Source organism: Prinia subflava, chromosome 8 (genome assembly GCF_021018805.1).
Source record: "Prinia subflava isolate CZ2003 ecotype Zambia chromosome 8, Cam_Psub_1.2, whole genome shotgun sequence".
In the NCBI taxonomy this organism is placed as follows: Eukaryota; Metazoa; Chordata; class Aves; order Passeriformes; family Cisticolidae; genus Prinia; species Prinia subflava.
Genome location: NC_086254.1, coordinates 15,774,172 through 15,794,985, shown reverse-complemented (window position 1 = coordinate 15,794,985; position 20,814 = coordinate 15,774,172). Strand labels below are relative to the sequence as shown.

The window sequence follows — 20,814 nt, the reverse complement described above, 5'->3', positions numbered from 1 at the left end:
CAGCCCTTAATAAACACGAATAATTTAATTTCTCCCCAATTTCAGCATCTTCCCGTCGGCGGAGCAGGAATTTTAAAAAGCTCAAAACCCCCTTTTTAATGAAATTTCCCTGTCACCTCCCTTTTAAGCAGCCCTTAATAAACACGAATTAATTTAATTTCTCCCCAATTTCAGCATCTTCCTGTCGGCTGAGCGGGAATTTTTAAAAGCTCAAAAAATTCTTTATGGAATTCCTCATTAAATAAAATTTTAAAAGCTCAAAAAATTCTCTTTATGAAATTCCTCATTAAATACATTTTAAACAGCTCAAAACCCCTTCCTTATGAAATTTCCCTGTCACCTCCATGGTAAGCAGCCCTGCCCAGGCTGGGACATGAATTAATCTCATTTCTCCCCAAATTCAGCATCTTCCCGTCGGCCGAGCAGGAATTTTAAAAAGCTCAAAAAAATCTTCTTTATGGAATTCCTCATTAAATAAAATTTAAAAAGCTCAAAAACCCTTCATTATGAAATTTCCCTGTCACCTCCATGGTAAGCAGCCCTTAATAAACACGAATAATTTAATTTCTCCCAATTTCAGCATCGTCCCGTTGGCCGAGCGGGAATTTTAAAAAGCTCAAAAAAATCTTCTTTATGGAATTCCTTGTTAAATAATTTTTTAAAAGCTCAAAACCCCATTTTTTATGAAATTTCCCTGTCACCTCCCTTTTAAGCAGCCCTGCCCAGGCTGGGACATGAATTAATCTCATTTTTTCTCCAAATTAATCTCATTTTTTCCCAGCATCTTCCCATCGGCTAAGTGGGAATTTTAAAAAGCTCAAAAACCCCTTCTTTATGAAATTTCCCTGTCACCTCCCTTTTAAGCAGCCCTTAATAAACACAAATTAATTTAATTTCTCCCATTTCAGCATCTTCCCGTCGGCGGAGCAGGAGGGCCCCGCGGCGCTGATCCCCGGCACGCACAACACGGGCGGGTCCCTGCCCGACCTCACCAACATCCACTTCCCGTCCCCCCTGCCCACGCCCCTGGACCCCGAGGAGTCCCCGTTCCCCGCCCTCAGCACCTCCAGCAGCACCGGGAACCTGGCGGCCAACCTCACCCACCTGGGCATCGGCACCGCCGCCGCCGGTGAGACACTGGGGACAGCGTGGGGACAGCGCGGGGACAGCGCGGGGACAGCGCGGGGGCAGCACGGGGACACTGCGGGACACTGCAGGGACACTGCGGGGACAGGGGGCACCGGTTTGGGGCTTTTCACACCCATTTTGGTGCTTTTCAGACCCATTTTGGTGCTTTTCACATCGATTTTGGTGCTTTTCACACCGATTTTGGTGCTTTTCACACTGATTTCCCAACTTTTCCTTGCTGCCCCAGCCTCAGGGGAGGCTCCTGGGCGCTGTGCCCTGCTCAGGAGTGCCCCAGCACCCCGAGGGCAGGCGGGCAGGGCAGCACCAGCCAGGGGCAGCACATTGGTGCCAGCAGGGAGCCAAGGCTGGCCTGGGCACCTGCCCGGGCACCTGCCTGGCCTCAGCCCCTGTTCCTGCTGCCTCCCTGGCAGCCTGAGCCTCTGCCAAGTGCCCGGGAGCTCCTGTGGCTGCTGCAGCTCCGGGGAGCAGCCCAGCCTCAGGTCCCTCCCCAGGCTCACTCGGTGCCTCTGAAAGCAGAAAACAGGGGCAGGTTTCTGAACTCCCGGGTTTTTGGCTCAATTTGAACAACAGAATAAGATTTGGGTTGTTTTTCCTCGCTCCCTGCTGGGTTGTGGCTCTTGGGAGTGCGGTGGACGTTTCCTGCCCTGGTGTGCCATTAAAAATGGGGCTCTTCCTGTGTAACCAGTTCGGCTTCTGCTTTTCCCATTAAAGAGCTGTTTGCTTTTACAATACCTCAGGTGCCCTCTGATAAGAGATCCGCTTCCAGGATCTCTTATCTCATTCCCAGAGTCCGAGCCCAGGCAAACAGAGCACAGCCTGCTTTTCCTGGGCCCGGGGGTGCAGCTGTGCCAGCACGGTGCCTGTGGTGTCCCCAACTGCTGAGCCTGCTCTGCCTCTTCCAATTCCTCCTCCTGCCCACCAACCTGACCAACCGTGCCTGGGCTTGAGCCAGGGCAACCCACAGGGCTCTTCCTCTCTTCCTGATGCTCTTCAACCCGACAAAATTAATTACAAATCACCTAACGAGCTCCCGCCTGGTCGGCTGAGGCTCCTCCAGTGTTGCCCGCTCAGGCCGCTCTTTTTTCCCAGTTCAGGGAATATTTTTGGGTGCAGCTCCCAGCAGGGCCCTGCCGTGTCCCTGCTGAGGGGGGTTTGGTGTCCCCAGCAGGGATGACGACGACGCCGGCGCCGTCCCAGCACCGCCAGCCCGGTGTGACCCCGCTGCCGCTGGGCGCGGACTCGCGGCGGCCACAGAGCCAGCAGATGTCCCCCACGCTGTCCCCGCTCTCACCCATCACTCAGGTACCAACCCGGGCCAGGCTTTCTGCTCACAGAAACTCATTTAAATTCATTTTAATCTGCTTGGGATGGAGGTATGGCTCAAAGAGGCACAGGGATTTTGGGAGGGAGTTCCTGCCTGGGAGGGAATGGGATGGGATTCCCGGAGCGGCTGTGGCTGCTCCATCCCTGGAAGTGCCCAAGGCAGGGTTGGGCTGGGCTTGGAGCAGCCTGGGAGAGTTAAAAGTGTCCCTGCCCTTGGGACAAGAGGAGCTTTAAGGTCCTTTCCAACCCAAACCATTCCATGACTCCATGAACTTCTCTTGTTCTGTAATTTCCTCCTTTAAAGATGTTCCTTAATTCAGAGATTTACAAACCAGGAGAGGTTTGTACAGGGGACAGACTTGACTTCTTCTTTTCTAGAACTGTGATAAAAACCACCTCTTAAACTACTTTTTTATTTTGTGTTGTCCCAAAGCGAGCTGTGAAATTTGAAAGCCATTTCTCTAATTAACTTTTAAAATTCATTTTATTGTGGTTCTGTGACTGCCCAGGTTGGTGATTTCTGACCTTGAGATTCAACTGGGCTTTTAAAACACTGGTTTATACAGGATGGTTTGGGTTGGAGTGAACCTTAAACCTCACCCAATCCACCCCTGCCAGGAGCAGGAACATTTTAGAGATGTCATTCCTGACTCTCTGAACCTTTCGGTGCCATTTTTACCAAACCAACCAAACCTGACTCAACCTTCTCGGTGTGAAGAAGAACTCCCAGCGTGGCTGACCCTGCTCCTTCCTTTGCAGGCCGTGGCCATGGACGCTCTGTCCCTGGAGCAGCAGCTCCCCCCGTACCCCTTTTTCACCCAGAGCAGCCCCCAGCAGCAGCAGCAGGCGGCGGTGGCCAGCTCCCTGCCCCAGACCCCCCCTCTGCTGCAGAGCTCGGGGCTGCAGAGGGGTCCCCAGCTGCCCCCCCTGTCTGTCACGGTACCTTCCACCATCCCCCAGTCACCCCCGGGCAGCCAGAGCCAGCCCTCCATGGGCATCGACATCAACTCGGTGAGTTTGGGAAGGTTTCTCCGCAAAAAAAGCTGGGAATGTGCAGGGCGGGGTGGGAAACCAGCCCGGAGAACCCCGGGGTTGTGAGGGGTTTATGGGGGGCTGAAGGAAGCTTAAGGTGGTTTTGGTTGAATTCACCTTTGGATGTTTTTTCTAGAGGAAAATCTTTATTAAATTTTGTCCCAGCTTCAATCTCTCAGCATTTACTGGGAGGTTTTCAGGGTGTTCAGTGTCCCTCCGAGACATCACGATACAGCCTGGGAGAACTCCCAGAGCCTTCAGAGACAGTCCAACCACAACAACCATTTCCCAAGAAAACACCATCTGGAAAATTTCTTTTCCAAAAGTTGTTGACAACCAGGTATTTTCTGCAGTTTCCCTGCTTAGAACCCTTTTATTTCGAGGAATTTCAGAGCCTGTATTCCAGAATGGGATTTGTGGCTGCCTGCAGTGCCCAGAAGAGTTGGAGCAAGGATTTCTGGACAGATCCCTTTTGCTGCTTGTCTTAACGTCAGGAAATGTTGTGTGTCAGCAGCTGAGAATCCCAGATCAGGGATCAGGAGAGAAGGGAAGCCCCAGCTCCCCCAGCTGCTCCTGGAGGTCCTGGGTGTCCCCCCGTGGTGTCCTGGCAGTGCTGTAGTGACAGGAGTGGCTTTGGGAGTGAGAACAAATCAATTCCAGTGATCTGCACTCGATTGTGGATGGAATTTTGAACAGTTGGTGCTCCTTGAGAGCAGCTGCTTCCCTTCCAGGATGGGAGGGGAAGAGGGAAGGACAACCCAGCAGTGGAGAGGATCCCACCCCACTCAAAATGTGTCCCTGTTTCAATTCTAATCCTCATGTAGCTCCAGTACAGACAATTCTGACCTCATCCTCTGCTTTCTGTGTTGCTTTCCTCATCCTAAACCTCTTTATGACCTGAACTTTTAGGCTGCTGTGCTTATCTTCTAAAGCAACTCAAGTAATTCCTAAATAAACAGATTTAAAGCCACTTTATCAAAAAGCCTTTGGAGCTGTCACAGACTCGCTGGCAGCTTCTGCACAGGTTTTGTAAAGCAGAATTGAAATTTAGTTGTGGTTTGGGTGGCTGCTGACAGGTTGTAAGTGGCAATGCAGAGCAAAAAGGGAAATTTTCTCGGGGTTTACAGAATTTGGGGTCAAAAATTGGTAGTGCAGAGTTGTCCCACACTGCAAATCTGATTAAACTCACTGGACTGCAGGTTCTCCTCAATCATCCCTTAATTTCTAATGGAGGTAAAAGAAGAAAAGCTGGGCTACTCTTTATGTTAATTAGCGCAGCATTATTTAAATGCCATCAATACTATTAATTTATTCCAAACCAGTGTTCTTTATGATGGGGAAAAAACAAAATTAAATCTTTGAAAAGAACTTCTCAAGACACCTGAGAAGAGTATAAAACTCCAGGTACAAGGCTGCAGGACACAGTGTGGGTTCCCTGAGGGGTGCAGTGGGGTTTGGGGCCAGGTTTGGAGCCCAGGTTTATTTTATCCCTCAGGTGATAACACAGCTGCAGCAGAGCAGGCTCCCCGTGAGCACAGATGTGGGGCTGGCACCGGAACTGAAGCGTGAACGACATTCTTTTTGAATTATTCCCAGCTTCCAAGACTTCTTTGCCCTAAATCCTTGGCTGACCTGATTTTTTTTAATATATTTTGAACCGAGCATGAGTGAGACAGGCAGGAAACGCTCCCAGCTGTGCCTGGGGCTGTCCCAGAGCTCTCCCCTATCACCGTGGAGGCCCAACCAGGAAAACAGACTGGGGACACAGATCTGGGTGCATCAACAGCAGCAGGGCAGAAGACCCTGCCCTTAGTTTATTTTTCCATTATATACCTGTGTCAAGGTGACCATGGATTGGAGAAGGGTAGCGCCACCTCTCCTGTCACATTGGTCCAGGAGGCTCATTCAACCTCCCCTTGTCTTGGAGGAAGAATTCATAACATTGCCAGTATTTACAAAACATGGTCCTGTGTTTACAATTCACCAGCGTGAGAAACTGCACGTTTCTCCTTTAATATGAATGCTCAGCAAACCAAGAAAATTCATGGCAACACTCCCCCATTCACATAAGCCTGTCTCCCCACAGAGCAGCTGGAGAGGATGGTTTCTGCAGTCCATCCCTCCTGTCTCCCCACAGAGCAGCTGGAGAGGATGGTTTCTGCAGTCCATCCCTCCTGTCTCCCCACAGAGCAGCTGGAGAGGATGGTTTCTGCAGTCCATCCCTCCTGTCTCCCCACAGAGCAGCTGGAGAGGATGGTTTCTGCAGTCCATCCCTCCACAAGTGTTTCTTTTGCCCACGGCGGCACGGTGTTTAATTCTGTGTTGTTCTGTAGGCCTCACTCCAGCAGTACCGCAGTAATGCTGGCTCCCCAGCCAACCAGTCTCCCACCTCTCCTGTCTCCAATCAAGGCTTCTCTCCTGGCAGCTCCCCTCAAGTAAGGGACTCTGTGCTTCCACAGGCCTCGCTTCTCGTGTGTGTGTGCAGAGCTGGCCCCTCCATGGCTGCGCCGTGCTCGTGTCACCGTCACCTGTGTGTGCCTCATGCTCACCCAGCCCCATCCCTCCGTCCCTGCAGGGCTGCAGGAGCTGCTCAGTTCCCTTCTGGGGCAGAGAATGGCAGGGTCAGGCTGCTGGGGGAGCACTGGGGTGGGTTTGTTTGGGGGGCAGAACCTCCAGGTTCAGGCAGGATCTCCTCTCAATTCCCAGCACCCCAGGGCAGCTGATGGGGGGGAGGTTGGGAGGGCAAAAAGGGGGAATTTCAGTGCCTCCCGCAGCAGGAAAACTCCTGGGGCACTAAATATTGAAATATTTACTCTAAATATCCCGAACTGATTTAGATCAGGGCCTTTTTAATGTGAGAACACAGCCAGTGTGAGAAAACACTGCAGAAAATGCTCTTAAAATGAGCAGCTTGTGGCTGGCAGGGATTGGGTTCCCAGCACACTCCCTTGCATGCCAGCTGCTTTTCCTTGCTCTGCCTGTATCTCCTCACACATCCACATATCCTGGATGGAAATCACAACTTGGGAGAGTGTGTGATCCTCTGAAAGGGGATTTTTACCTGCCAGCAGCAAGAAATTAAAACCAGGAGAAACTGGAGGGTGCCCCAGTGTAAGAAAGTGCATTTTCAGTGCCTGATGCTGCTGGAAGAGCCCCAGCTGGCTGCTCTGCAGAATCCCACCTGGAGAAAAGGAGTGCAGGGAATTCTTCCAGAGCATCACAAGAGTCTGAAAATCCATTTTCTGTTTCATCACTGAACGTTGAAGGCTGTAAGGAGGATCCTGTTTAAATAAGTGCTGCCCCTTCATGGTTCCCAGGCAGAAGCTGCAGGTCTCCTTCATTAGCCAGGTCATGGTAAGCTCAGCCCTGGATCCCAGTGGCAGGAATTGGCTGCATTTCCTTAACTAACCCTGGCTTAATTGCTTCTTAACCTCTCTCTTTTCTGCCTGCTTCTGTGAGTTCTGCTGTGCTCTGTGTGCCTCCCAGAGCATGCTGCAAACTCTCAGTTCTCACTGGACAGCACGTCCAAGCCTGGGGCTTCTGTTGATTTGTTTTTCCCTTTGATTTCTCAGTTACTCTGCCTTGGTTCTGTCCCCACTGGTCAGTCCTGAGGACCAGAGCACACACTGGGCTCTGGTTTTTCCTGCTGGTTTTATCCTGTAGAAACTTCCTCAGGTTTTGCTCTGTTTGACAGGGACACCACAACTCTGAGTGGAAGGCAGAGGATTTATTAGTTCTGCTCTCTACAGTTTGGGCCTCTTCAATACCCACAGAATTCCTTAGTTTGGCTAGATTAAAACCGAGGTGCATTCAGTGCCACCAGGAGTGACCCAGAAGCTGGTGGTGGTCACAAACCTGAAATGTGAGAGAAGAGGAACCACTTTGGAGGGGAGATTGGGGTTTGGTGGTGAGGATGGGGCAGCTCCAGGCAGCAGAATCCCTTCCTGTGCCCCGAGTGAAGGCAGATCCCTGCCAAGAGCAGAAATTCCAGTGTGGAGCAGCCTGGCACCGGTGCCTCCAGTGCTCCTCTCCCTCCCTGGATTTGGATTTAATCCTCACAGTCCCAAAGGAGTTCCCTAAACCACAGCCCCGGGCTGTGATTTGTGTCCCACACCCACCCCAGGTTCTCCTCCATGCTCCCAGCCCCTCTGCTCCCGTGTCCCAGCCGTGTGTGTGTGTGTCCCACCAGTGCTCCCAGTCCGGCAGCGAGGGGAGAGCCCTGCCTGCCCAGCTCTGTGTTTGCATGGCTTCACCCCTGCTCTCACCCCTCATTCCCCTTCCAGCCACACACAAACATTCCTGCTCTAGTGCCTCTCACCTGGAGGACCGGGTAGGTATTTTCAGACGGATCTCCCCAGCCACGGGTTTGTGCTCTGGGGCTGCTTTTTCCTCACGGCCGCTCCACGAACCCCCGAGGATGCTCTGGTGACTCTCCAGCGCTTCTGGAGATGGTGTTTGCACAATGTTATGTTGCTGGAGTTGTTGATAAATTATTCTGAGGCTCTGAAGTGTTGAAGGAATGGCATTTCCAGTGGGAATTTTGAGGTTCCTTTGGGAATTTCTGTGCTTGCAGCTGTAGGAAGCAGCTCACTGGACAGGAGGAGCAAACCCAGGCTGGGCTTGGGCAGGAGGCTCTGACCTGGACCTGCACGAGCACATTCTGCCCTCCTGTTGATTATTCCTCCTGTCCCCCAAAGGTTTTTGGGATGGGAACGGTGCCTGGTGAAACACAAAGATTTCAGGGATTGTCCCCATTTTGGGAATTGTTCTTTCATTCCCGTTCTGTGGAATGAAACCACAGGAGTTAAAGGGACAAAATACCTCGATCCTCTTTGGAGCTCTCAAATAGCCATTGGATTTTAGTGCTGTTTTGCTTCCTGTCAAGTCAAAATTCAGATTTTGCTTGGAAATGGTTAAAACCATAGGTTGGACTGGATTTAGGTTGGTAAGAAACCCCAAGTTTTCTTTAAATTGCTTTAAGTGGTGCTTTGCTTTTCTCTTATCAGCATCTTATCAGTGGCTCTTGTGCTGTTTGATCCCTTGTGGTGTTTGATCCCTCCTGGTGTTTGATCCCTTTTTCCCGGGATCCAGCAGCCCCCAGGGCGTTGGTGTCCCGGGGATAAATTGGAAAAGTGGCTCCAATTCCAGCCCTTTCCCAGCTCTGGCTGCCCGTGGAGCAGGGCTGGCAGGGGTTGCTGGGTGCTCTGGCTGTGACAGACCAGAAATGCCCCGGAAAGTGAATCCCAAATCCTTCTCCAAGTGCATCCAAACCATCCCAGCTTGGAGCAACGCTGGGATCAACCAGGATCTGCTCAGGCAGGACTGTATCCCAAATCCAGGATCTGTTTAGCCAGGATTGTGTCCCAAACCCAGGATCTGCTCAGCCCAAACCCAGGATCTGCCCAGCCCAAACCCAGGATCTGCTAAGCCAGGACTTTATCCCAAATCCAGGATCTGCTCAGGCTGAATTTTATCCCAAACCCAGGATCTGCACAGCCAAGATTGTATCCCAAACCCAGGATCTATTTAGCCAGGATTTTATCCCAAACCCAGGATCTGCACAGCCAAGATTGTATCCCAAACCCAGGATCTATTTAGCCAGGATTTTAACCCAAACCCAGGATCTGCTAAGCCAGGATTTAACCCAAACCCAGGATCTGCTCAGGCAGAGTTTTATCCCAAACCCAGGATCTGCTCAGGCAGGATTTTATCCCAAATCCAGGATCTGCTAAGCCAGGATTTAACCCAAACCCAGGATCTGCTCAGGCAGAGTTTTATCCCAAACCCAGGATCTGCTCAGGCAGGATTTTATCCCAAACCCAGGATCTGCTAAGCCAGGATTTATCCCAAACCCAGGATCTGCTCAGGCAGGATTTTATCCCAAACCCAGGATCTGCTAAGCCAGGATTTAACCCAAACCCAGGATCTGCTAAGCCAGGATTTAACCCAAACCCAGGATCTGCTCAGGCAGGATTTTATCCCAAACCCAGGATCTGCTAAGCCAGGATTTTATCCCAAACCCAGGATCTGCTCAGGCAGGATTTTATCCCAAACCCAGGATCTGCTAAGCCAGGATTTAACCCAAACCCAGGGTCTGCTAAGCCAGGATTTAACCCAAACCCAGCATCTGCTCAGGCAGGGTTGTATCCCTAAGCCAGGATTTAACCCAAACCCAGGATCTGCTCAGGCAGAGTTTTATCCCAAACCCAGGATCTGCTAAGCCAGGGTTGTATCCCAGACCCAGGATCTGCTAAGCCAGGGTTGTATCCCAGACCCAGGATCTGCTCAGGCAGGATTTTGAAGAAGGAGTTGCAGCCATGGAGTCTCAGGCTGGGAATTCCCCTTGATCCACATTTATCCCAAACCATCCCTATAATGTGGCAGAGCCAGCACAGCCCCTCCCGCCCCAGTTTGGGGCTCCTTGCACCCAAAATTCCAAAAACAGAGCAGAAATGGAGCTGTGCTGTCCCTGCCCGTGCTCCCAGCAGTGTCCGTGTCTGTAAATCCCCTGCTCTGTCTTGTCGTGCTCCGGGAGGAGCCTGTGGCTTCTGTGGTGTCCCCGTGGCAGCTGCGGGGTCGTTCCCTCTGCTCCCCGTGGATTTTATGGGATCTCCGTGGTCCAGAGGGATTCCCTCCTGCAAAATGTGGATTTTATGGGATCATCAGAGTCCAGAGGGGTTCCCTTCTGCTCCCTGTGGATTTTATGGGATCTCCATGGTCCGGAGGGATTCCCTACTTCTCCCTGTGGATCTTGTGGGTCCCGAGGGGTTCCCTCCTGCTCCCTGTGGATCCTTTGGGATCCTCTGGGATCGTGTGGGCCCTGTTGGGATTCCTGCCCTCTCCCTGTGGATCCTCTGGGATCCTCTGGGTCTGGAGGGATTCCCGCCTGCTCCCTTCGGATCCCCTGGGCCCTGTGGGATCCTCTGGGCCCTGTGGGATCCTGTGGGATCCCCTGAGGGCCTCGTGAGGGCGGTGGGCAGTTCCTGCCCTTTCCGTGCTGATTTCTCCAGAATTCCCGGATCTCTCCATAATTCCCGGATTTTCCCGGAATTCCCGGATCTCTCTGAAATTCCCGGATTTTCCCGGAATTCCCGGATTTTGCGGAATTCCCGGAGCCGGGGGAGGAGTCGGGGGGTTTGCACCATAAAGCCTCTGTTTTGTTTTCAGCATTCTTCCATGCTGGGCAGTGTTTTTGGGGACTCCTATTATGAGCAGCAGATGACAGCTAGGCAGGCTAATGCCCTCTCCCACCAGGTGAGCAAATTCATCTCGGGCCTGCCTCGGCCCCTCCCACCTCAAATTAATGCAAATTAATTCCTAATTAATTTTCTGTCCAGTCCCCGTCCTGTCCATGTAGAGTTTTCCTTCTTTTTGTTTGTGTTTCTCAGCAGTTTCTTGTTTTGTTTGGTCCCTTCCCTTCCCTTCCCTTCCCTTCCCTTCCCTTCCCTTCCCTTCCCTTCCCTTCCCTTCCCTTCCCTTCCCTTCCCTTCCCTTCCCTTCCCTTCCCTTCCCTTCCCTTCCCTTCCCTTCCCTTCCCTTCCCTTCCCTTCCCTTCCCTTCCCTTCCCTTCCCTTCCCTTCCCTTCCCTTCCCTTCCCTTCCCTTCCCTTCCCTTCCCTTCCCTTCCCTTCCCTTCCCTTCCCAAACCTTCCCAAACCTTCCCAAACCTTCCCTTCCCAAACCTTCCCTTCCCAAACCTTCCCTTCCCAAACCTTCCCTTCCCAAACCTTCCCTTCCCAAACCTTCCCTTCCCAAACCTTCCCTTCCCAAACCTTCCCAAACCTTCCCAAACCTTCCCAAACCTTCCCAAACCTTCCCAAACCTTCCCAAACCTTCCCTTCCCAAACCTTCCCAAACCTTCCCAAACCTTCCCAAACCTTCCCTTCCCTTCCCTTCCCTTCCCAAACCTTCCCTTCCCAAACCTTCCCTTCCCAAACCTTCCCTTCCCAAACCTTCCCTTCCCAAACCTTCCCTTCCCAAACCTTCCCTTCCCAAACCTTCCCTTCCCAAACCTTCCCAAACCTTCCCAAACCTTCCCAAACCTTCCCAAACCTTCCCAAACCTTCCCAAACCTTCCCTTCCCAAACCTTCCCAAACCTTCCCAAACCTTCCCAAACCTTCCCTTCCCTTCCCTTCCCTTCCCTTCCCTTCCCTTCCCTTCCCTTCCCTTCCCTTCCCTTCCCTTCCCTTCCCTTCCCTTCCCTTCCCTTCCCTTCCCTTCCCTTCCCTTCCCTTCCCTTCCCTTCCCTTCCCTTCCCAAACCTTCCCTTCCCAAACCTTCCCTTCCCAAACCTTCCCTTCCCAAACCTTCCCAAACCTTCCCAAACCTTCCCAAACCTTCCCAAACCTTCCCAAACCTTCCCTTCCCAAACCTTCCCTTTCCAAACCTTCCCAAACCTTCCCCTCCCTCCCCTCCCCTCCCCTGTCCCAGTCTGCTCTGTGCCCGCTGTCCCGCTCGGGCAGCCCAGTCTCGCCAGCCCCTTTTGTGGCCAGGGAAGATGAATTTGTTTGCCTGTGTCCCGTCGTGTCCCCGTGTCCGTGTCCGTGTCCCCGCGCTGACGCTGCCTGTCCCCGCAGCTGGAGCAGTTCAACATGATCGAGAACGCCATCAGCTCCAACAGCCTCTACAGCCCCTGCTCCACCCTCAACTACTCGCAGGCTGCCATGATGGGACTGACGGGCAGCCACGGCAGCCTGCACGACTCGCAGCAGCTCGGCTACTCCAGCCACGGCAACATCCCCAACATCATCCTCACAGGTGGGCACCGGGCTGGGGAGGGGCTGCTGGGGCTGCCAGGGGCTGGGGAAGGGGCTGCTGGGGCTGCCAGGGATTGCCAGGGGCTGCCAGAGACTGCCAGGGGCTGGGGAAGGGGCTGCTGGGGCTGCCAGAGACTGCCAGGGACTGCCAGGGACTTCCAGGGGCTGCCGGGGGCTGCCAGGGGCCACCAGGGACTGCCAGGGATTGCCAGAGACTGCCAGGGATTGCCAGGGGCTGCCAGGGACTGCCAGGGATTGCCAGGGGCTGCCAGGGACTGCCAGGGATTGCCAGGGACCGCCAGGGGCTGCCAGGGATTGCCAGGGACTGCTGGGACTGCTGGGACTGCCAGGGATTGCCAGGGGCTGCCAGGGACTGCCAGGGATTGCCAGGGGCTGCCAGGGGCCGCCAGGGACTGCCAGGGACTGCCAGGGGCCACCAGGGACTGCCAGGGGCTGCCAGGGACTGCCAGGGGCCACCAGGGACTGCCAGGGGCTGCCAGGGGCTGCCAGGGACTGCCAGGGACTGCCAGGGGCTGGGGAAGGGGCTGCTGGGGCTGCTGGGGCTGCCAGGGATTGCCAGGGGCTGCCAGGGGCTGCCAGGGCTGCCAGGGGCCGCCAGGGACTGCCAGGGACTGGGGAAGGGGCTGCCCCTCACCTGAGGCACCTCCGTGCCTGCTGGGGTGTCCGCAGGGGGGAATGGGGTGGGAAGAGGGCTGAGGAGGCTCAGGGGGCTCAGGGAATCTGAGGAGGCTCAGGGGGCTCAGGGAGTCTGAGGAGGCTCAGGGAGCTCAGTGGGTTCTGCCTCTCGAGCTGTTGGGGTGTCCAAATTGGGATAATGGAGTGGGAAAAGGGCTGAGGAGGCTGAGGGGATCTGTGGGTCTGAGGAGGCTGAGAGGGCTTGCTGGGTTCTGCCTCTGGAGCTGCTGGAGTGTCCAAATTGGGATAACAGGGCTGGAAGAAGGGCTCAGGGGGTCTCAGGAGGCTGAAGGGAGTCAGTGAGTTCTGCCTCTGGAGCTGTTGGGGTGTCCAAACTGGGATAATGGAGTGGGAAAAGGGCTGAGGGGGCTCAGGGGGTCTGAGGAGGCTCAGGGGACTCTGTGAGTTCTGCCTCTGGAGCTGTTGGAGTGTCCAAACTGGGATGCAGGGGTGGGAAAAGAGCTGAGGAGGCTGCAGAGGAGGCTGAGGGGTTTTGCAGCTCCAATCTCTGCCCTGGGAGCAGGGGCAGGAGCCAGGGAATGGCTGGAGCTGTGCCAGGGGTTTGGGATGGAGATCAAGGTTCTGCCCCTCACAGAGCTCTGCCCGGGCTCCTCAGGGAATGGTCCCAGGAGGGCTGGGTGGGATTTTGGGGTGTCTGTGCAGGATGGGGATCCGTGATCCTGCTGAGTCCCTCCCAGCTCAGGGTGATCCCGGCCTCGGGGTGTCTCTTGTTGCTGTGGAGGGTTTGTGTCCCCTGGGCAGCCCAGGTGTGTGTCCCAGTGCTCACCTGTGCTCCCAGCACACAGGTAGAGCCCCGGTTTTCCGATGGATTTATCCTGCCCCTGAATTCCCTGGATCCTCTGCTAGTGAGGAAAAGCTGTGGGAGCCAAACTCCTTCCCCTGCTCAGCCCAAACTGGGGATGGAGAGGGGTTGGAGTGTCACATATGGTGGCCAGACTGGTCACAGTGGGATTCTGGAAACAGTCCCTGCCCGGGGATTGCTGATGGGAGTGCTGGAAATTGAGATTATTCCTGCTAAACCTGAGGGAAAGACTCCAGTTACACCAGACCCGGATTTGGGCTGTGTTTGGTGGCTTGGAGATGCCGTGAGGAGTCTGGAGGGTGGGTGTTGCTCACCTGAGAGCTCCACGAGTGTTTGCAGGGGTTTTGGGGGCTGTTTTCTGCCCTCCACCCCAGCATTTGACCCCTGGCGTGTCCCTTTCCCCGCAGTGACAGGAGAATCCCCCCCCAGCTTATCAAAAGAACTGACCAGCTCCTTGGCGGGCGTGGGGGACGTCAGCTTCGACACGGATTCCCAGTTCCCTCTGGACGAACTCAAAATTGACCCCTTGACCCTGGATGGACTTCACATGCTCAACGACCCCGACATGGTCCTCACCGACCCCGCCACAGAGGACACGTTCCGCATGGACCGCCTGTGACCGCCCGCCCGGCCCGCAGCGCCCGCGCCGCAGCCTCCGCCCCGGGGGTCCCCGTGTGCCGCCCGGGGGTCCCCGTGTGCCGCCCCGGGGGTCCCCGTGTGCCGCCCGGGGGTCCCCGTGTGCCGCCCCGGGGGTCCCCATGTGCCGCCCCGGGGGTCCCCGTGCACCGCCCCGGGGTCCCCGTGCACCGCCCCGGGGTCGCAGCTGCTCCGTGTCCCCTGTACAATGAGTAACCACAGCTTGTTGTTCTGAGCTTGCCGCGCTGCCGAGCCCCGTCCCCGCCGTGGCGCCAGCGATGTCACCCCCGAGCCGCGCCTTGCCGTGAGGAGTCGTGTCCGGTTTGTCCCCGGTGTTCCGTCGGCCTTTTCCTCTGCAGAGCCCCCCTGTCCCCCGGCAGAGCCCGGCCGTGGCTGCCGGCACCAGAGAGGGGCTGGGGGCGGCCGGGGAGGGGCGGGAGGTGCTGGCAGACACCGAGAGCTCTCCCCGGGCCGGGAGGGGAATCCCTGCACTGCCACCTCCCCCTGGAATTGTGGCTCTGTGACACTGTCACCCCTCCAGGTGCCCTGCTTGTCCCCAGCTGTGTCCCCAACCTCTCGTCCCTCCCTCCTGCCCCAGCAATCCCGGCAAAGCGGAGCCGCCGAGCCCGAAAATCCACTTTAAAACACTATTTTTTTTCCAAGCTTTTTATGTTTTTTTTAATTTTTTTTTTTAAATATATATGTAATATATATCTATTTCTATATATGGCTACATATATAGAGAGCATTTCTGAGCACACATGAAAGTTCTATAATTCATTACTTGATTAGACAGAGGATCAGAACATCTTAAAGCAGCTAAAAAAAAGTAGAGACTAACCTGCATAATCCTAATTTTTACTTTGTGAGAGATTCCTGGGCAACAGGAAGGGCATTTCCATAGCAATGCCAGGCTCGTAGAATCATGATTTTTTAATTTTTTATTCTTATTCATTACTTATTCTGTTACTTATTTATGATTTTTTGTTGTCATTGTCGTTGTCATTTCTTTTTTTTTTTAATTTAAATATTGGGATATTAGGAAAGTAGCTCAACTACATACAGCCAATGGAAGCACTCTACATAATGTTTGTACAGTACATTTTTTTGTGGTTTTATTCCAGAAATATATTATATATATTATATATGTAGGTATTTTTAAACTAACTGGAATTTTAAACAGATGTTAAGCAGGAATAAGGAGGCCTAAGGCAAGTTTAGATATTTTCCTTTGGGATAGGCAAAACAGGGTGGCTGAAACTTAAAAATTCCTTCATTCACCCAGGGGAAAACAAAATCTCTTGCTCCACAATGACCGGGATTGAATCCTCCAAAATTCTGTTTGATTAAATGGAGAATTGATTATTTCTGGTGATCCTTGTGAATATTCTGTGCTGCAAATTAAAACAAAATCCCACCCAGATCCCTCAGGCTGGGAATTGGGGATTCCCGAATTTCTGGGAATGAAGGAATTCCAAGGGCACTGCTGGAGCATCCCTGTTCCCCTGGGACAGCCTCTCCCAGCACAGGGCAGGCAGGAATTCATCAGCAATTAACAGGATTGGAGTCTCATTAACTAATTAACAGTGTAACCCCCGAGGGGGGGCTGGTCCTGGAGAGGGAGGCGCTGCCAGCCCGGGCTGGGGGCAGGACGTGGATCCCATTCCCTAAAATCCCATCCCAGTCCCAGTCCAAACTGGGAGCTGGACAAGGATCCCATTCCCTAAAATCCCATCCCAGTCCCAGTCCAAACTGGGAGCTGGACAAGGATCCCATTCCCTAAAATCCCATCCCAGTCCCAGTCCAAACTGGGAGCTGGACAAGGATCCCATTCCCTAAAATCCCATCCCAGTCCCAGTCCAAACTGGGAGCTGGACAAGGATCCCATTCCCTAAAATCCCATCCCAGTCCCAGTCCAAACTGGGAGCTGGACAAGGATCCCATTCCCTAAAATCCCATCCCAGTCCCAGTCCAAACTGGGGGCAGGACGTGGATCCCATTCCCTAAAATCCCATCCCAGTCCAAACTGGGGGCAGGACGTGGATCCCATTCCCTAAAATCCCATCCCAGTCCAAACTGGGGGCAGGACGTGGATCCCATTCCCTAAAATCCCATCCCAGTTCCAGTCCAAACTGGGGGCAGGACGTGGATCCCATTCCCTAAAATCCCATCCCAGTCCCAGTCCAAACTGGGAGCTGGACAAGGATCCCATTCCCTAAAATCCCATCCCAGTCCAAACTGGGAGCTGGACAAGGATCCCATTCCCTAAAATCCCATCCCAGTCCAAACTGGGAGCAGGACGTGGATCCCATTCCCTAAAATCCCATCCCAGTCCAAACTGGGAGCTGGACAAGGATCCCATTCCCTAAAATCCCATCCCAGTCCCAGTCCAAACTGGGAGCTGGACAAGGATCCCATTCCCTAAAATCCCATCCCAGTCCCAGTCCAAACTGGGAGCTGGACAAGGATCCCATTCCCTAAAATCCCATCCCAGTCCCAGTCCAAACTGGGAGCTGGACAAGGATCCCATTCCCTAAAATCCCATCCCAGTCCAAACTGGGAGCTGGACGTGGATCCCATTCCCTAAAATCCCATCCCAGTCCAAACTGGGAGCTGGACAAGGATCCCATTCCCTAAAATCCCATCCCAGTCCCAGTCCAAACTGGGGGCAGGACGTGGATCCCATTCCCTAAAATCCCATCCCAGTCCCAGTCCAAACTGGGGGCAGGACGTGGATCCCATTCCCTAAAATCCCATCCCAGTCCAAACTGGGGGCAGGACGTGGATCCCATTCCCTAAAATCCCATCCCAGTTCCAGTCCAAACTGGGGGCAGGACGTGGATCCCATTCCCTAAAATCCCATCCCAGTCCCAGTCCAAACTGGGAGCTGGACAAGGATCCCATTCCCTAAAATCCCATCCCAGTCCAAACTGGGAGCTGGACAAGGATCCCATTCCCTAAAATCCCATCCCAGTCCAAACTGGGAGCTGGACAAGGATTCCCTAAATCCCAGTCCCAGTCCAAACTGGGAGCTGGACAAGGATTCCCTAAATCCCATCCCAGTCCCCCCGGTGGGGTCTGTGCCCCCTTCCCACCCTCCTGTCCCCCCAAGGGACCCCCAAATCTCCGGCTCACCCCAATCCCGAAGCTCCTCCTGCCGGGAACGGCGCTGGGCTGCTCTTAACGAGCTCCCTCGCAATTAATGAGAGTCCCCCTGCAATTAACGACTTCTCTCTGCTCTCCTAATGAGTTATACCAAGTTTCTGTGTGCTTCCAGAAATCCCCGGGCTGCCATGCCCGGATCCCTCCTGCTCTGGGGTTGTCCCCAGGCCCGGGTGTCCCCTCCCCTCCCCTCCCGTGCCATTTCTTGACCATTTGCACTAAAAATGTGGAATTTTTTCTTGGCTTCCCTGTGTCTTTTGGTTTGGTTTGGTTTTTTTTTAATTTTACCCTTCTCCACGCCCTCCAGAGGTTTCCCCGCATCTCTTGGGAATGTTTTGGGATTTTTTTGGCAGGGTTTGAGCCCGGTAGGACACGTTCACTCCTGGTGGCTGCTTGTTTCCCATCCCTCAGGCTTTTTCAGTTTAAGGAGGAGATAAAAGGCTCAGACAGGAGGAAACCTGGAAAAAAACAGGAGGAAACCTGGAAAAAACCAGGGGGAAACCTGGAAAAAGCAGGAGGAAACCTGGAAAAAGCAGGAGGAATTTGGGCGCAGGTGACTCGGAGCCCCTTGCTGAAGGTGCAGTGTGAGCCCCCGGCTCCGAGTGGGAATTCCCTGTCCCTGGAATGACTCTGTGCATGTGGCAGTCCCTGTCTGTGTTGTGTTTTTGACCACCTGAGCCCCTCCAGAGCGAAGCACCCGAGCAGGAGCCGGGATTCCCCCGGGGTTCTTGAACTCCGTGTGTAAATAAGAGCTCTTGGTTTCTCAGACTTGTAAGCAGACCTTGAAAATGGCCTTAATTTCAACCTGACACCCCTTGGATGCAGCTGGCACAGTTAGGGACCCTCCAGCTGAGAGAAATCCGGGTTTGATCCCTGGGGAGGGAATGTCCCCGTGGGAAGGGTGCGTGTGACAGGATGGGCTCCAGCAGGGAAAAGCTGCCTCATCCCGACCCTCTGAGATCCAGGGATTCCAGCAGCTCCTGCCTTTCCCTTCTCCCAGGGGAACCTTTCACCTGCGAGCTGCCCCAGGGGGTTTCCCCCTTCTCACTCCCTAAAATTCCAATTTTTGTGGCATCCGGAAGCAAGCGCAGAGAAAAGCGTGGAGCGGATCCCGAGCGTTCCCAGGACAAATAATCTGCTTTTAGTTCAAATGTGACAACCCTGTGCTCATTTCAGTGTGTGAGGCGCCCTCCCCACGGGTGAGAACAGAAAGGGAAAACCATCAAAAAAAAACAAATCGAGGAGAAGATGGTGTTAATTGCTCTTATGGCTAAGTTTGATCTCAGTGGTGGTGAAGCTGTCTGGTGTCTCCGGGGGTGACTGTCCCACCCTCCCTCCGTGTTTTTCTATCTCCATAAGGAATTAACCCCCCAATTCCCAAGCTAGACTGTTGCATTTGCCAATACAATGGGGAAGAACAGGAATAAACCCTCGGTGCATCCAAAACTGTGATTTTTTTTCCAGCAGCCAGCCCAGCCCCGGGGCTGTGGGGGGCTCTTTCCCTGTACATAGATCCCCCTGTGGGCATGTGAGACCCGGCCCGGCTCCCTCGGCTTCTGCATGGCAGGGAGCGCTTGCCAGCCCCCCCTGTGCCCCCCACACGGCCTGGGCTGGGCTCTGCCCCCGCCCCGGGCTGATTTTTCATTTCCAAGAGGGGAGAACCTTCCCAGGATGGGAATCGTTGGCTCCGTGCGCGTCCCACGGGCGCTCCGGGGGTTATTCAGAACTCGAGAGCACCCATGGGTCACCCCCAGCTCAGAGGGAGGTTGGGTTTGCTGGTCCTGGAGGTCTTTCCCAGCCTGGACTGGGTTGTTCCTTTCCAGCCCTGATTCCAGAATTCCTTTCCAACGTTGGTTTGGTTTTTCTTCTCCTGCCTTGATTCGGCCGTGCTTTTCCAGCCCTCACTTGGTGATTCTTCTCCAGACTTGATCCAGGTTCTTTCCCAGCCTTAATTCAGTGATTCTTTTCCAGCCCTGATTCAGTGGCTCTTTCCCAGCCTCGATTCCGTGATCCCAAAAGTTTATCTAAGCACAGTTCACTGAATTTCCCTCAAAAACAAACCCGAAAAACTCGGATTTCTGTCAAAATAACAATTAAGGAAAGACCCTGGGACCCCCCTCTGGACAGGCAGGGAGCAGGAAGGCCCCTCCTCCCCCTCAGATCCCCACCTTGGCTGGTTTTTTTTCGGGAGAAACCCCAAAACCAGCGCGTTTATTCCTCGGAGCAACGGCCCCCCCGTCACTGTGATGGCAATGTGAAAGCGCAGGTAGCCTTTGTTACGTGTGTCTGTCCTTTTTAAAAAACAACCAGGAAAAAGAAAAAAAAACCCAAAAAAACTCCCTCCCTCATAGAATTAAACTTTGTAGTGTTCCTGTTCTTTGTATTTTGAGTTGCATCTTATTTATACGGCGCAGTGTAGGCATGGATTGCATGTCGGTTTTCTATGCGGGCACCACGACATTCTGACTGTGTATTATAAATCATTTTTACCTTTTTAAACAGGGAAAAAAAAAAAAAGAAACCAACAAAACCAACAAAACAAAACAAAAAAAAAACAACAACAACACGACAGAATCATTGTGTGGAATTTCTATACTGCAGAGCCAAACACTACATGGAGTCCTCTCTTGGTTTGTGTTATTTATTTTCCGAGGCGGTTGGGGCGGGCGGGGGGCGGGCGGAGCCGTGTGTGCGTTGCCTTATGTGGGCTTGACCAATTTTATCAAAATAAAGGCCTGAAGGGGTAAAATCCGCTGGCTCTTTTCTTCAGGGGTGGAGGGGTGGGAGGGGAAAAGCGTGGAAAAAAGGGAAGAGAACCCCGGGGAAAAAAGGGAGAAAGTCCCAAGGAAAAAAGGGAGAGAACCCCGGGGAAAAAAGGGAGAGAATCCTGGGGGAAAAGGGAGAGAACCCCGGGGAAAAAAGGGAGAGAACCCCAGGGAAAAAAGGGAGAGAACCCCGGGGAAAAAAGGGAGAGAATCCTGGGGGAAAAGGGAGAGAACCCCGGGGAAAAAAGGGAGAGAACCCCAGGGAAAAAAGGGAGAGAACCCCGGGGAAAAAAGGGAGAGAATCCTTTGGTAAAAAGGGAGAGAATCCTGGGGAAAAAAAGGGAGAGAACCCCGTGGAAAAAAGGGGGAGAATCCTGAGGAAAAAAGGGGGAGAATCCTTTGGAAAAAAGGGAGAAAGTCCCAAGGAAAAAAGGGAGAGAATCCTGGGGAAAAAAGGGAGATAATCCTGTGG

General features: G+C 53.6%; 1 protein-coding gene across 5 annotated transcripts in view; it reads left to right on the top strand.

The window, feature by feature from the left end:
- CRTC1 (CREB regulated transcription coactivator 1) overlaps positions 1-20,141 on the top strand; it is a 51,631-nt gene extending 31,490 nt beyond the window's left edge. For 2 of the 5 annotated variants that reach the window (XM_063403442.1, XM_063403444.1), the window contains 7 exons: positions 909-1,129; positions 2,315-2,451; positions 3,232-3,483; positions 5,838-5,939; positions 10,672-10,758; positions 12,081-12,261; positions 14,187-20,141. In XM_063403442.1, the coding sequence (XP_063259512.1) occupies positions 909-1,129; positions 2,315-2,451; positions 3,232-3,483; positions 5,838-5,939; positions 10,672-10,758; positions 12,081-12,261; positions 14,187-14,398 (1,192 nt within the window). In that variant the 3' untranslated portion in view covers positions 14,399-20,141. The remainder of the gene's footprint in view (positions 1-908; positions 1,130-2,314; positions 2,452-3,231; positions 3,484-5,837; positions 5,940-10,671; positions 10,759-12,080; positions 12,262-14,186) is intronic. The other 3 variants (XM_063403443.1, XM_063403445.1, XM_063403446.1) reach the window with 2 other exon arrangements.
- Positions 20,142-20,814: the final 673 nt, after the last annotated feature.